At 40.6% G+C, this 15,349-nt stretch overlaps 1 protein-coding gene across 1 annotated transcript in view; it reads right to left on the reverse strand.

Moving 5' to 3' along the window:
* fstl5 (follistatin-like 5) overlaps window positions 1-15,349 on the reverse strand; it is a 159,167-nt gene that overhangs the window by 54,740 nt on the left and 89,078 nt on the right. Inside the window, 2 exon segments of the mRNA XM_034543006.1 lie at window positions 7,463-7,583; window positions 12,000-12,196. Of these exon segments, the coding sequence (XP_034398897.1) occupies window positions 7,463-7,583; window positions 12,000-12,196 (318 nt within the window).

Below are 15,349 nucleotides of genomic sequence, written 5' to 3' on the forward strand. Positions count from 1 at the left end.
GAGTTTCAGCTTCCCAGTCATACCCAATTTATACAAATCCAAGACTGTTTAGGGACCCCAGTATGCAAAAATATTCAAATACACCCCTTTTTAGAATATGCGAAAAAAACACATTTATAATGGATACAAACAACTGCATGTTTTTTTGCCCCAAATTGCATGGGATTAGAATAAAGAGGACAAGTATGTTAAGGGAAGACACGTGGGTACCCATTGAACCCAGTTCAAGTCACATACCCTGAGGTGAGAGGTCAAGGGATCTCTTTAAAAAAAATCATGCCAGTTGTTGGCACCAATGGAGGTTTTCCCATTTCATATGATACCAGTACACGATGCCAGTATCTTCCCTCTGGCTCTTAAAGACAGAATGTGGGCCCACCGGTGTTTTATGGTTAAATTCATTACAACGGCATTAACTGTTTAGTTTTACGGGCCAAGGTGGCAGCAGATGAAAAAGTAAACCAGCCTTATTTTCACCAGCCCAATTATTTAATTATTGCATCATCTGAATGTGTTTGTTTTTTTGGACAGTCGAATATGGAAATTAAATAAAATTCCCTATCCCTACACTTCACGAAGCCTGCCAGCAAAATTAAAATGGACTTGGGAGCTTTAATAAAAAATGCGGGAGTGCCCAGTAATGGATTGATCTTGGAAAAGGAAGTGGATTGTTGGAAAGGCTGCTTCCCTTTATTCTGATTTATTCTTAGTTCCGGCAGTTACATTTTCAGCATTTATTGCGTCTATCTTTCAGACATAGTACTTAAACTGTTGGTGCTGCTCTATAAAAAAAAATTAAAAACACATCACTTATTATAAAGATTAGGAATTGTCATTCTACACAACGGTGTTTAAAGAGTAACCGCACACTTAAAACCTGTTTTATGAGCTATAAACTTGACTTGTACTTTGATTAAACACACCAATGCTGCTGTTAATATTAATTAAGAGATCTGGCATGTCATGGTTTGAAATAACTCAAAACGCTATCTAACATTTTAAACATCCCCTTATCTCGCGAGGCCAATTCTGAGATTGTTTGGGATGTCATGAAATATAATGTTACCAATCTCTAATCAGACCCCGCTCCTCGGCCCTAGCCCACTTTTTTCCCCTTCATTTTTCCAAAATGATCCAGGATATACAAACATTTAATTGGATTTATTAGCTTTCTATACTTCAAGCACAACAATTACAGTTTCCAGTCCATAACTACTTCCTATCTGTGACCAAAGACGTCAACTACCTCTCCCCGCGTTTACGCTAACAGTCTCGAGTTTGCCTGATTCTGAAGCATCAGGTTTTTATCCATTATCTTAACTACCGTTTTCTTACTTTGCTTTAATTGTGAATTGATCAATTTAATCCCAAAACAAATTAGAAGCTACCCAACTCAACCATCTTAAACAACAGCTCCGTCTTCCACATATGTCGAGTAAACATATAGTTGTTAAAAACATATAATTGTTAAAAACACACAATTCCTTTTACTGTCATAAGAACAATCCACCCTCGAGAGTCGTCGGAGAAAACTGTGCTTTGTCCTTATTTGAACTATCTCTAATACATCCTAGAGATAGGAAAGTCCCACCCTGGAAAATAAACCATGAATTATGAAACGATTTTAACACCACTTCTCGCAGCCTGTGAATGGAATGCTCAGCGGGGGTTTTGACAAGTAAAAGCATGAGTATCCATTAATTCTCGATGTGCCATGTGTGCCGAATAACAGCAGAATTTGCCTTAATGGAAGGAGACTTCCCTTAAGGCGACCCGGCCGGCTGTTGGTTTGGATGTCTAATTATAATCTTCACAGAAGTAGGGGAGCGTAAGTCAACTCATTTCCCAACTTGGCAAACTTTCTGCAAAATATAAGGATTACCCCAGACTTGGAAACACACAGGATTAGAGCCGTCTTGCATAAAACCAAAAGACAATGTGAAGTATGAATAAACAGAATAGAATGAAACAAAAATAGACCAAAAAGGGAAGAAAAGTGAAGAAAGATCACAATTGGTATGTTCCCCTCAAATTAAACCCATATTGGCATAAAAAAAGAAAATAGTCCACGCATGTATTGATAGCTTATTGGATTCAAGCCAAAGTAACAAAAAGGAGAAAATGACTAATTACTGATTCAATTCAGTTTATTTTGTACAGCCCAGAATCACAAATTAAAAATGTTTACAATCTGTACACATACGACATCCCTGTCCCGGGACCCTCACATCGGACCAGTGCAATAAACAAACTATCAGGAGTTCTCAAGAGTTTCCGAAGTTTGGTTGAATTGTGCTTATTCTTGCCCTGCTGTAAGTTGGCTATTTAAATTAGTATTTATGTTTTAACTAATAACCCAAACCCTAAATGTGTTTAAACTGTAGAGGGTCCTTTTTTATGATAATACTCAACAGTTAAGTTGCCAAAATCTAACCTTTTCTATCTTTGACATACCTTAGTTTCCACAAGCAGGTAGTGTCAAAACATGTGAAAAAAGCATTTGAGTTAACATTGTGCAGGTATGTTCAATATGAACGCTGGTAGAAAACAGAGCTGTAAGTGTACCAAAAGTATAGCAGAGTTGCAAGTGGGGCCGCCTCAAGATGATGAAAATAAACGTATCACTTTTCTGTTTGTTGTTTTTCAGCTGTACCGAACCATGGCCCTAAAACCCCAGAGTAGATATGTTAAGTATAGACACCAAGACATGGAGGACAATACCAGTACAGATACTGGTATTGTCCTTAAAAAACACTGCCGCTCCTTCAACATCAGCACATCAACATTATAGATCACATCACAGTCTTCCTCACACTTTCCCCACCGGTCCCTCAAGGAATTTAAGAGGCACTCCAAGGCTTCTCGCCTCAGCAGAAATCAAAGCGCTGTATCTCCAAAGCAGTGTGTTCTGTCAAGAGGTGTCATGGTTCAGATCAATATCTTAGCACCAATGACACAACAAGCAGGGTGATATATGTTCCACAGGGCAGCACAAATAGCATTACCACTCTACTTGATAGGACAGTTAAGGTCATTACTGTGAATCAGTTGAATAGCGGACTGAATAAATAAACTTTTATGTCGTTGACGGACGAGCCGGAATGAGGGCAAGTGCCGGAGTCATAAAAATGTGCTACATCAAGACGGACAGGAAATATGATCGCTGCAGTGTTTGGAGGTAGCTTCTCCATGGGATGCGTATTTTACGTGTGTGTGTGTGTGTGTGTGTGTGTGTTAAAAAGGCGAGGCAACACTGCAAGATCTGCTTTTTTTCGGGTTTGGATTCAAGCCCACGAACTAGCCTTGAGGGAGCATTCAGACATTCTTTCCGAACACTTGCACATTCATTGTCATTGTCGTCAGTGAAGCGACGTGTCTAAAGAGGCTTAGCAAATGCATTTAGTAGGTGTACCAAAACTAATAACGTGTAATCTGCAGGATGCACATGCAAGGCACCTGGAGATCGTCCAACCAACTGCAAAGGGCTTAAAAAGGGGACATTGGCCCAATGGGGGAAGCTTTTATACGCTGACCTCGAGACTATGTATTTCTGACAGGGCCTGGATATTATACATGAAATAACATGTACCTATCGGTAACCTAAACATCCGTCCAAGTACAACGTTCCAGGTTCCTATGTCACCGTCTGGTTGAGATATTGCTTCTGGTAAATTGCGAGCGCAACCTTTTTTCTCAGTATACCTTCCTCCGAGCACTGAATGCACAAAGAGTGTTTTTAGACCATCACCTTTTGCCAGAGTGCACAGCTCCATGATAAAGAGGGAAAAGGAGGCACATGTAAAGACATGAGGAATGTGTTTTTAGAATGCACCTGTATCACTTATTCCTACGTGCTCTGTGAACCATTCATCCCTCGCTTGGAGAGTATGATTGCTTTCTTCTCAGGTTTCACATTTTTAACAAATGATAATCTGATAAGTTTGTCTCCTTTGTGCTTTGTTGTACGCATTAGTCAGGGTGTGGGTTGGATGTAATAAAGTAAAGCAGATGCTTGGAAATTCAACAAATGCAGTTATAATAGAGTTAGGTGTTTATTCTTATGATATAAAATAAATATGCTGCTGTGCTGTGACATTGAGGAACATATTGGATGCAGAATTGATGAATTACAACAACAAAAAAGAAAAACACATCATGACTATTCCTGTCACATAAAGTACAGAATAACTTTTTACTTGAAATGCATAAACGGTATTGCAGCTTTACAAACAGCACTGAGGCACAGTACAACTACTGAACTGCATATACCAAATATCATACCGCTGCATGTAACAACAAATTACAAATGATTTATTCACAAACCTTTTGGAAACGCTTGAGTGAAAGTATGTTCAAGGTCACCGATGCACCTATTACACAGTATAGGTTTCCTCATATACCTTCTGTGCGCCGCACATAATTGATGTATCGTGACACTCGTGCCACCACCCAAAAAATTAATGACATTTCATGATAGATGACATCTAATCTGTTTACCCATGATGCACTAAGCCATCGTTCACCAAATTATTCAACGATGACAAGGGGCCGACTATCAGTAGCGTGGCAGACATCATTCATATCTGTAACATCATCTAATTAAAAGACATCACTTCTGCCAGACAGTTGCCTCAGTGCTAGCTGAAGCAAATTGATTCTCAACCCCCTTCTAGTCTATGCAAAGGAGGAATGAATAATGCATGGACATTAAAGTCTTATCTTCTGTCCTGACAAACAACGTTGCCACGCTTTGCATATTCCACAAAAGGTGTGCAAAGGGTCCTTATTAGGAGAGGAGTCCCGACAGGTGCCGTTTTCACGTGGAGTCATTCGGCATTTATTGCTGTTCAGCTTCCAAGCCGCACTGTAATTCTGGACGCACTCGGATCAACTGATTTGGCTTCACGACGGTGCTCAGTTTTTTTACGATGGCGCTGAAAGGTATTTGTATAGATTATTTTTTTTTTCTTTCTTTTTACAGCCGCCACAAGTTTTTACTGACAACGAACTGAAAAAGTATAACTTTGTAACGCATTTCCTGCTGGTTCAACCCACATCCACGTGCTCTAGGTCAAGACTCGAGTCATCATTGACGACGTGGAGATGACGTGAGCCGCCGAGCCTCTCGTACGAAATATCCCCGTTTGAATAACCGATTGTGAAAGAACAGTAATGCGATAGATTGGCCACGCTCAGTAAATGTGTGTTTTTTTTTTTTAGTCAATTCCATAACATAATAAAAAGTAATGCTTCCTCCAATTAGCATGTATTTTCTAAATGTGAATCGTACCGATGATGCGAGATGATTATTGGCATCGGGGCAAGATGCATATTACCACACTGTGATCTGGTGATATGTTTAAATCTCATGTTGGTGAGCATCCAGATTGATGAACTAGATACTGAGTACCGTCATGGGGGAGAAAAGCCCTTCAACATACTCTGACATCCTCTATGGGAGCGAATGAAGATGTGAACATTGGATCTTAACGGCTCCCCATAATGTGAAAGGGCTGCTAGTACTGCTGAATCTACTGGGAATTAACTCCGGGCTCTGCAACACAATGCAGCTTTCACTCAATTTCTTTTTCTTTTGGTTTGTGCATCTGGCTCAGATCTCCTTTTTTTTGTGGGGGGGGGGGGGGGGGGGGGGGGGCGGCGGCACACACAACTGGTGACAATGTTTTGACAAATCCAGAGCTCTTTCTTTCTTTTGTAAGGCTTTATCTTCGTTGCGTCATGGCTGCGTTATCTCCATCGGTTCATGACTGCATGTTGAAAATCAATTGAATTGACAAGTTCAATACAGTTGAGTCTCTCGAGAAGGTGAATTGGTGACCTTTTTTTTTTTTTTTTCCTTTCTCAGCTGCCTCACAGGCACAATTTCTTATTCAACATTTTTCTTTGAAGCACAGAAGCATGTAGCAGAGTGAAGAAGACACCAACTCTACATTGACCTCCAAGTATTTAAAACGCTCTTATGAATTCAGAAGTGAGTGAACGCAGGTGAAATGGCTTTGAGTGCTCCAGTTTTGTGTCGCACTAAGTTGTTGACAAAGAGACAACAACTCGAGTACATTACTGCTTGATTGAATCCGCTCTACTCTTTAGATGACACTTTACGGAAAGTAAAAGAGTTAGACAGGTTTTGAAGAAACTCTGACGCAGAGGGGGAAATTTACTAACATTAAATATCCGATTTCCTCATGAGGAGTTAAGCTGAAAGCATGCAAAAAAAAAAAAAAAAAAAGATCAGAAAAGTGAAGGGGAAGTATTTGAGAGCTAGAGGAACTAAACTCTTCAAGGAAATGCAGCCCGGCGCAGATTGGCTGGCGTTACTTTATTTTCAGGATTTGCCCGAAGGGTTTTTTTTTTTGCTCCCACACAGTCACTCACGTACGATGTGGAGAATACCAGGCGAGACGATTCAATTCCTCCCGTGACTTTGTCTGCTCGAAGAAAATGCTTCAAATACAAAAGGACTGATGAGCGGAAGGTTGATTATGAATTCTCTCCCATTGCTAAATGTGTCAAGCCAGCCAAATGTCAGAATATATATTCTGTCAGAGGATATTGAGCTGACTGAAAATGTCAGACGGAGAGGAACCGGGAAAGAAAGAAGAGCATGAGGAGGAAACAAAAGGAGGGAACTAGTCCACGTGTTTTGGGGGGTGACTCAGGCATAGCAGGATAACCTGTCATATTATAATGAGGGTGGGGGGGGGGGGGGGGTTTGGTTTGAACTACTGTCTCGCATTAGTCATGACCTGCTTCCTTTGGCACCGACTCCACGTTGAACTCCTTTATCCATTTACCCGAGAGAGCCAAACAGACAGTTTGCCAAACAATCTGGAGTTCAAAGTAAGTAATCCATTGGCGAGATATTAAAGACTTTATAATATACAGCGCATAAATGTATCAAGATTGTGACTTTATAATGAATCCTGTTTCCAAGGAAACTCAACTGACTGATTTCAAACCTAAATAGACATACTTATTTTCTCCTTCGTAGGGCATAAATGAAGTATGTACATTTTGAGACGGGTTGGTCAATCTGGTACGTCGCACCACTAGAAGATTGAGAACAGCTTACATGTGGGTAGGAGAACAATGTGAATCTATTTAAGGCTTAAAATGAACATGTATCAAAGAGATTGCATTTGTTTCCATGGTGTGCTTACCCTTTGTGTTACAGTTTCATCATGATTATTGCATTGCTGTCCAAGTGAGTGAAAACGTATTCGTCACATTTGTATAATGTGACGGGAGCAATGAACTTCAACACATCAGGCAATATTAAAAGGCATTGACTGAGAATAGGCGTTTTACAAATGTTTTCTGAGGCAACTTTAAATGGGACACGTGTGCACAAAAAGGCCAGATTGTGCCTCGATATTTATTTTTCAGGGATCGGGTTTTATTTGGCACAAAAGATGTTACTACCAAGAAATTTTGGACTCACCCAAGGCCGTGTAAAACTCGTCTTTGGTCAGGTGCTCGTCGTCATCGACGTCGTTGTACTTCAGCAGGTCGAAAAGCGTGCACTCGGAGACGTCCTTGGACAGACCTTCTTGCTTGATCACCTTCAATGAGATTGCATTGATGGTTCAGTGGACAGTGAGTGTGATCGATGAATACAACAATGTGCCACCTGGATCAATGCTTTTTTTTCCATCAATAAAATGAGGATATGTGAATTTAAATATCTGGCGAGATCTAGAAAAATGTTAACGCCGAACGTATCGGTACATTGTTCACCGACGAAAAGTCGTAGCGTCCATAAATTTGATGAATTGTTGTCTTAATTTGTCGTCGTTTAGTTTTTTTATCACTCCAACACTTATGGCAATGACTGAATACACATCAACATTGGAGAAGGAAGAGGATTGGACCGATTTGTCGGGAGCGGACCGCCCGAATCACCGAAGATGACCGTAGCCCAAACTCTGTGTTTAATGTCAAAGATGATAACAAACACACTGTATTAGCTGTCAGTTTATTGTAGCCAAACTGAGAGTTTTTGTCACAATAGATTGTAAAAAGGTCCCGAACACTATGCAGATTGTATCATCAGCCTGCTAAAGCATGGTCCTACTCTTCCCCTTCCGCGTCGCCCTGGCAGCGAAACATCCATCACTGCAGATCAGCTGTCAAAATGCTGATCACAAGGGACGGTTTTATACATCATGCCTCGTACATCGGATCACTGCTCTTCCCTTCCCGGATGGCTTGCCCCAAAAAAACGTAGGAGTCACCAGTAATGGCATATCCTTAGCGTATCCTAGAAACACAACAAGTAAGAAATAACTGGCGCAATGAAGCAGCTGCTTGAGACTTTGGTATATTGTATCATATAATCTCATCTGCTTAATACTGAGTGCTTTTCTTTCAAATACTTTCTGAAGTCATTTTTCTGCATCTAAACCAAACTGAAATTGATCTTGTGATGACCTCAAAATGCGATGCAGATTCCTCAATTCAAAAAGGTATTGAAACGCATAAATATGCTCGCCTCTTTAATCTTCTCTTGCCGGCCTTGACTTGGAGTAATGCAGTTGTCCTTTGAGAGATGTGTAAGTGGTGTTGGAGCTGCTTGCTTTTAGGCTTTAACTGTTTCCTGAACATTTCCTGACATTACTCCCACACGCATACTTTCGGTGACCCTTTGGTGAATGTACATAGCCGATGGCGCATCGGCTGGTTAGTCGACACCGATCTGTCCACGTTTTTACTACGATACAACATTTTAGACTAATTTCTGTATTTACACATTACCTATATTTGGTAGCACTGTAGGTGTGTTGTATATGTAGTATGGCCACACGTGACCATAAGCAGTTGTATTGGTCACTGGCCTACTTTCAAAGGCTGTGAGTAAGGTCACATCAACATGCTGCAGTTCCTCTCTCATAGAACATCAATATTGCTATATACTGTAAAAATCACATGATTCTGATCAGGCACTGATATCACATTTGTATTTATTTTTGATTTACAATTTAAACCAGCATTCTGATAGACATCTGTTTGTCTCTTTTTGTTTTGACCATCACATTTAACACCCTTTTTTCCCCATGACAATTCTAAAACAATATTTAAAGTTTGTCTTCTCCTTAGACAACTTTTCTTTCATTTTCCAGCAGACAAATTAAGATACCACATTAAACCTGTGTCAAACCTCGACATGGATTTGCTAAAATCCTACTAATTGGTAAGAGTATCTTGAAGGGTCTACATTAATTAGACCTATTCTGGTCTCAAAGAGGGTTTAATTTGCTCCAGTCTTACTCTCAAAGTGTGAACAGGGGGTCACCTGTTCACATTTTTAAATATATCCTTATAATAATAAAACATCTGATATGTGTGCATTAGCAGTTACATCTTTATCCTACATCTTTCAGACACAACAGGGTAGACAGGGCTAGAACAGAGTACACGGTCGTACTGTCTTCTCATATCTTTTTTGATAAAAGGTATTATTCTTTGGTCAAATTATGGATATGGGCAATGCAAGAAGAAAAAGGAAAGTTTGGATTTGCTAATTCTAAAAGGGCAGGAACAATTGCTCCCTGTGCCCCTTCGTGTGAACACTCTAGCAAGTCAGGTGAGCCAGGGTGAGGGATTTCCATCCTACACTTTCAAATGAGATCAGAAAACACTCCAATTATAAAGAGCGCCCGAGGGCAGCCGTGGTTCGGTACTTTCAACTGCTGATAAGAGTGTGATGTGCTTGTGCAATGCTCCTGTTGAGGGCTTGTTCCCTCCAAACCTTCATTTGCATACAGCTCTTGTCTTCTTTAACGTTCACCTTTTTGTCAATAAGGCAACATTCTGCGGTCCAAGCCACTGAGGTTAACGACATGCAGATTGCCCCGACAATGGACTCTAAGCGACCGCTTTATATTGTGCATGATATTTAAAACTCACATCCTTTGAAGAGAAATTAAAACCGTATCCCGTCGAGCTATTAATTACTTTGAAATGGTATTCTGTGAAGACATTTATACACACCAATATAAAGACCCGATCCATAATTATGTCCATGCGCCTGTATGTTGAGGCGCTGTTAACAACTTCTTCCGTTTTACTAAAGTGATTCATCCGATGGATGAAGCTATTTCGCACCGATAATTATCACGCGATATATTATTATGCAGAAGTTGGAAAGTTTTCTCGACCTTTTCAGGCTGTTTTAAATATGTGTAAATAACAAAAGTTCCCCGTCAGTGCAGCGAAACAAGCAGCAAAAAAAAAGACTTCATTAACAAAATCTGGATTTTTGAAGCGTAAAAAAAAAATATATATGTTCTCACACAGCTATGTGTGCTTGAAAGTTAGAGGAGGCATAAAAACAAGATCTTTGGATTTAGTTGAAAAAGCCCAGAAGGACCACCTGCGATCTTAATGTTATAAATGTATAAATCTATTTTTTTTCTGACCAGAAATACTTGCTTCTCCTCTTTTCTCAGAGCATATGTAGCTGATAGTGTATGAAATCTGCCAACATTCACATATGTGTCTGGAATAAAAGGAGATGAGGGCTAAAAGAAGCCCTTGAGGAACCCCACAAAAGAGCCTCTCCATCTGGATGTGAAGTATTACTGACTAGCTGGTGTTGAGTGCTACAGCTCGGCCTGAAGTGGAATAAATTGCATCACCGGGAGGTTTTGAAAATCCAAAGTAATATCCAATAGCTTTAAAGGGCATATTCAAATTCCCATTCGGAGCATACTGACAATGTTATTCCATAAAACACAGCACAACATGGTTGACTGTGCATTTCACTCATGTAAAACTATGTAAATTAGATGAAAATAAAAAAAAAAGAAGAAAATCACAATTTTGGAGGCGTTATTTGGAGGCTTTGAACTCAAATATATTTAAATTAATCCGATGAGACCTTCCACCGACAAAGCCAGCCAAGGTGACCCCAGTGCAGATGGGATGTCCTCCTGGATCAGCAGGAAACTGACCTAAGAATAGTAACCGGTTTCATGTTTCTGAAAAACCACCGCAGGTTGCTTACCCTTTCAATTATTGAAGCACTTTCTATTTCAAATCAGTCCTCGGGTACTGGGAGGCTTTATGTGTTATGCACATAATATCTTCCTTCCTTGTAGCAGTCAGTTAAAGCTTCTTCTTCTTCTTCTTTGTTGACAGCCATCCCTCTTGGCAGCGCTGGTCAAAGGAGCCCTCCCACGAGTGCGAGGGCTCCTTTGACCCGCATTGCTTTTCAAAGAGATTTACCTAAAGTCGCGCCGCACAAAGTGTCATCCGGGGCGAGAGGAGGAACATGGACACGGTTACGTGTACGGAAGAGGTCAAAGGGTGTCGTTTTAAACACCTGAGCACACAGGTGCTGCTTGTTCATTTCCTGCACCGTGGTCGTACCTGCTGCCGAGGACGTCCACTGCTACTAATGTTATTAGTATTATCAGTGCTTTCATATTTATTATCACGGTCATTCTATGATATCCACTGCTGGGGGTCTTTTTCGATCATTATTCTGCTAGTATTGGTGCTACTACTGCTATTCATACCCTCATTACATGAACCATTTATATACGTTTATTATATTATTGTGTTCCTTCTGTCCATCATGGGAGAGAGGGATCCCCCCTCTGAAGCCCCGCCCCCCAAGTAAAGTGGGGAAAAAAGGATGTTGTATGCTATACAGGTTGTAAAGCCAAAGAGGCACATTTTTGATTTGTGATATTGGGCTATAAAAATGTATTGAATTGCATTTTGATGTATATATTTGTTTTTTAACGACTTGTTGGGTGGTTTAAGTGTCTTGAGGCAAGTGCAAAATAGCTTATATATATATATATATATATATATATATATATATATATATATATATATATATATGTGTGTGTAAATTGGAGATAACATACATGTAAATCTCCAATTTACATGTATGTCATTTATGTTGGTATTTTCCAAAGCAGATATCTAATTGCGTATTAAAAGTTCATCTTTCGGTTTAACATCCTTACCTGTGAGAGCTCGCCGGCATCTATTTGACCGTTGTTATCTGCGTCAAAGCGTTTGAACATCATATCAACTAGTTGCTTCCTGGCGGCCATGTTTTCCTTGTGGGCCCCGTGGATGTTAGAGCCCGTGTAGCGCTTGTCATGCAAATCCAGAATCTTGGTTTTCAGCCGGCGGTAGTCACTCAGTCGGCAGTTATCATCTGGGAAGGACAGATAAAGGGAGAGGCAGAATTATTAGGACTGTTTATAATAAACTTATGGGAGCTGAGGGGATAGTTGTATTTATGTATGAATATTTCACTGTTTAAAAACAGATATTTAATAAATACCTAAATGACTCCCAGATGCTGAAAAAACAGCACGATTAAAAACATTGAACTTGGATGCCATGTTTCAAATGTACCTGTGAAAAACTCCCACGAAGACTCTCGTTATTAAACAATAAGCTGCCGTTCACATCCGGCAAAAAAAAAAATCTGAGCGCGTCTCTGATTATCTGAACCACAATAACAAATGCTAAGGATTACTTTCCCGAGGGGGAGGGGGGGGGGGGTGAAGCACAAACAGTGTCAGCCGTGCGAGCGTTTCACCCCCTCGAACTAAAGAAAGCGGCAGCCCTGTCACCGCGGAGGCGCTGACGAGCCAAATCCACAACACCGGTGGCAAGAGCTAACCCCGACAGCTACGGAGGAGAAAAAAAACAACGTATTTACAAACCGCCATCCAAAGGCTCCGGATGAAAGAAGTAAACTACATGAAAAGGTTCAGCAGAGTGAGGTCGAGGCAAAGAGGAAAAAATAATGACTCGAACTACAGGTTGACGCACGTCAACTTCTCATTGTTAGATCTGGAAGTGTTCCTCCTCTAATAACGGTTATATTAGCGCGCGTCAACCAAAACCCACGAGAGGGAAAAGAAACTTTTTTTCAAATCGCTTTTTTTCAAATTCTCCAGAGGGGGAAACCCCGTGCATACCTCCGCAGGACGGATATGGAATAACGGCTGCCGCGTGGAGGCAATAATTGACTTTGTCGGGAATGATGATCGGGCGAGAGCGATTTCGCGAGAGACCGTTAATGAGATCTTTCTCCCGCGCCGTAGATCTGGCCGAGAGCCGCCGGGCAGAATCGGAAATCGCGCCGAGAGACATGTCAGTAGCTGGAGGATCTTGATTCTCTCGTAATTTCCGTCCATGCATTCAAAACAACTCGAGCAATCAGCGAGCGTTTAAACGGGACGCTCGACTACATCGTTTGGGGGGGGGGGGGCATGAGATGCTGAGAGAAGCTCTCCTATAGCACTCCTGTCGGTACAATCAATAATAGGCTTCCGCTGAGACTATCAAGCCGTCTTCATCTCAATTCATCTCAACCTCGTGAAGTCCAAAAGTGTAAAAAATATGCCTTTAAAATATATTTAGTGTTGCGACTGAGTGCTGAGTTGCAACAGACTTTCTTTGTTTTAAAGCCCAAGAAATAGAGGAAACATTTACGGATCTACTAATATTCTACCATATATATATATATATATATATATATATATATATATATATATAAATATATATATATATAAATATCCAAAGAATTTGTATCAAGAACAGACTTAACTGGAAATTAAACTGATTTAGCTAGCTTCTTAGTTCCGCATGAATGAAAATGGTGTGAATCACATGCGACGGCCTCTAGTTGTACACGCATGGGAAATGTGGACCAATGTGTTTTTTTGCCATTATCAAAAAACTAAAGAAAAAATAATAAGTAATTTGTTTTGGCAGACTGTTGGTAGTTCTTTCAGTAGTATGGGGGTATATATCGTTGGGATTGTATCGATAATACTACTCTTATTGATAGCCGTCATCGGTTTGGTTCTTTATCAATACTCTTATAAGTGCTATAATACATTATTTTAAAAATAAGAATACATTGTGAACTGTATTTTAAATTAATTTATGTTTTAAATATAAATAAATGTGTTTTTTAGACCAGCAACAGACATTTTTATAACAGCAAAGCCAAAATATATAAAAGCAATAAAATCTCAATAAAAAAATCTAAAAATGACAGTATAATTAATATATGTAATATCCGTGAAATATCACAATACTGCTTCAGGTTTAGAAACAAACTTGAGGCAGATCATCAAATAATGATAATAATAGTTCTAGTATCATATCATTTCTAATTGATAAAGTATTGGCTTTTTTTTTTTTTTTTTTACAAAGGTTGTTTTGCTCTTACAGAAACTAGCATAGTTATCGTAGAGTTCACTGTCTATACCGTGGCCTTCCCTCCGTGTGTGTGTGTGTGTGTGTGTGTGAACTTATCAATACTACGTATTAAATAATTTAGCATCAGTGCCGTCCATACGATTGCTTTTGGTTTCCTCTTCCTGTTTCATGTGTTCACAGCGTCTCAGTGGCTGTACGGGCAGTGTCGTCCGAAATGGAAATCTCCTCTTGCGATGCTTTCTTTTCCAATAACTTGGGAAACTCGAATAATTGAACGCTCACACGGTGGAGAGCAGCGGCTCGGGAACAACGCTTCCTGTTTTGTTTTTAGCAAGGCAAACCCGTCGGTAAGAGGCAGCCGGAGTCGTTGACGGATGTTTGGAGGTGCTCGCTCGCTTTGAAGCTTGGTGAATCTAGCAGAGCGTGAGCAGCAGCAGAGGTGCTTTGGTGAGCGTGTCCTTCCTACAAGTTACTGCAGAGTACCGACAGGAGGCATCTATTGAATTACAACATTTTGTTTTTGAGTGCATGGGCCGGATGCAACCGGCGAGCTAGATTCCCGGCGTGGAAACCAGCACCGGCCGTTAGAGTGCGGGTTTTTTTTCTGTTTTTACAAGCGCCGGCGCCAGAGGACGCTTGCTTTTGGTGGCAAATGGCAGAATGAATAAAAGATAAATGGCTGCCGGCATAACCAGGGGGATATGAAGGTCAGCGGCCTCAAAGGAGCGCCCACTGGCACATGCACAAGCGCACGCACACAAGTGTACAGGCTGCTTGGCACACACACGTGTGCTTATAGTGTGCTTATGTGCTTAACGGTGCATGGCGTGCATTCATTAGACGACGGCGACGATAATCGCTCCTCAAATAAAGCGAATCGACGCACCTTCGTCAAAAGAGGCCTTCAGGGAACTGGTTACAACTCCCGTAGAAATCGACTGTGTTTTTCAGCCCAATTGAGATTAACAGATAGGATGCTCAGTCTTGTAAAAACCCAGCCTTCGGGTTGTGTCGCCACACAAATTGCTTTTGAGGTCCGTGGGACACGTTACAATATTACAGGCGAGGCGATAATGGTAGAAAACGTGCTTTTTTGACAAACCCCACGAAACGTTGCTGGGTTTGA

The sequence above is a fragment of the Cyclopterus lumpus genome, chromosome 10 (genome assembly GCF_009769545.1).
Source record: "Cyclopterus lumpus isolate fCycLum1 chromosome 10, fCycLum1.pri, whole genome shotgun sequence".
Lineage (NCBI taxonomy): Eukaryota > Metazoa > Chordata > Actinopteri > Perciformes > Cyclopteridae > Cyclopterus > Cyclopterus lumpus.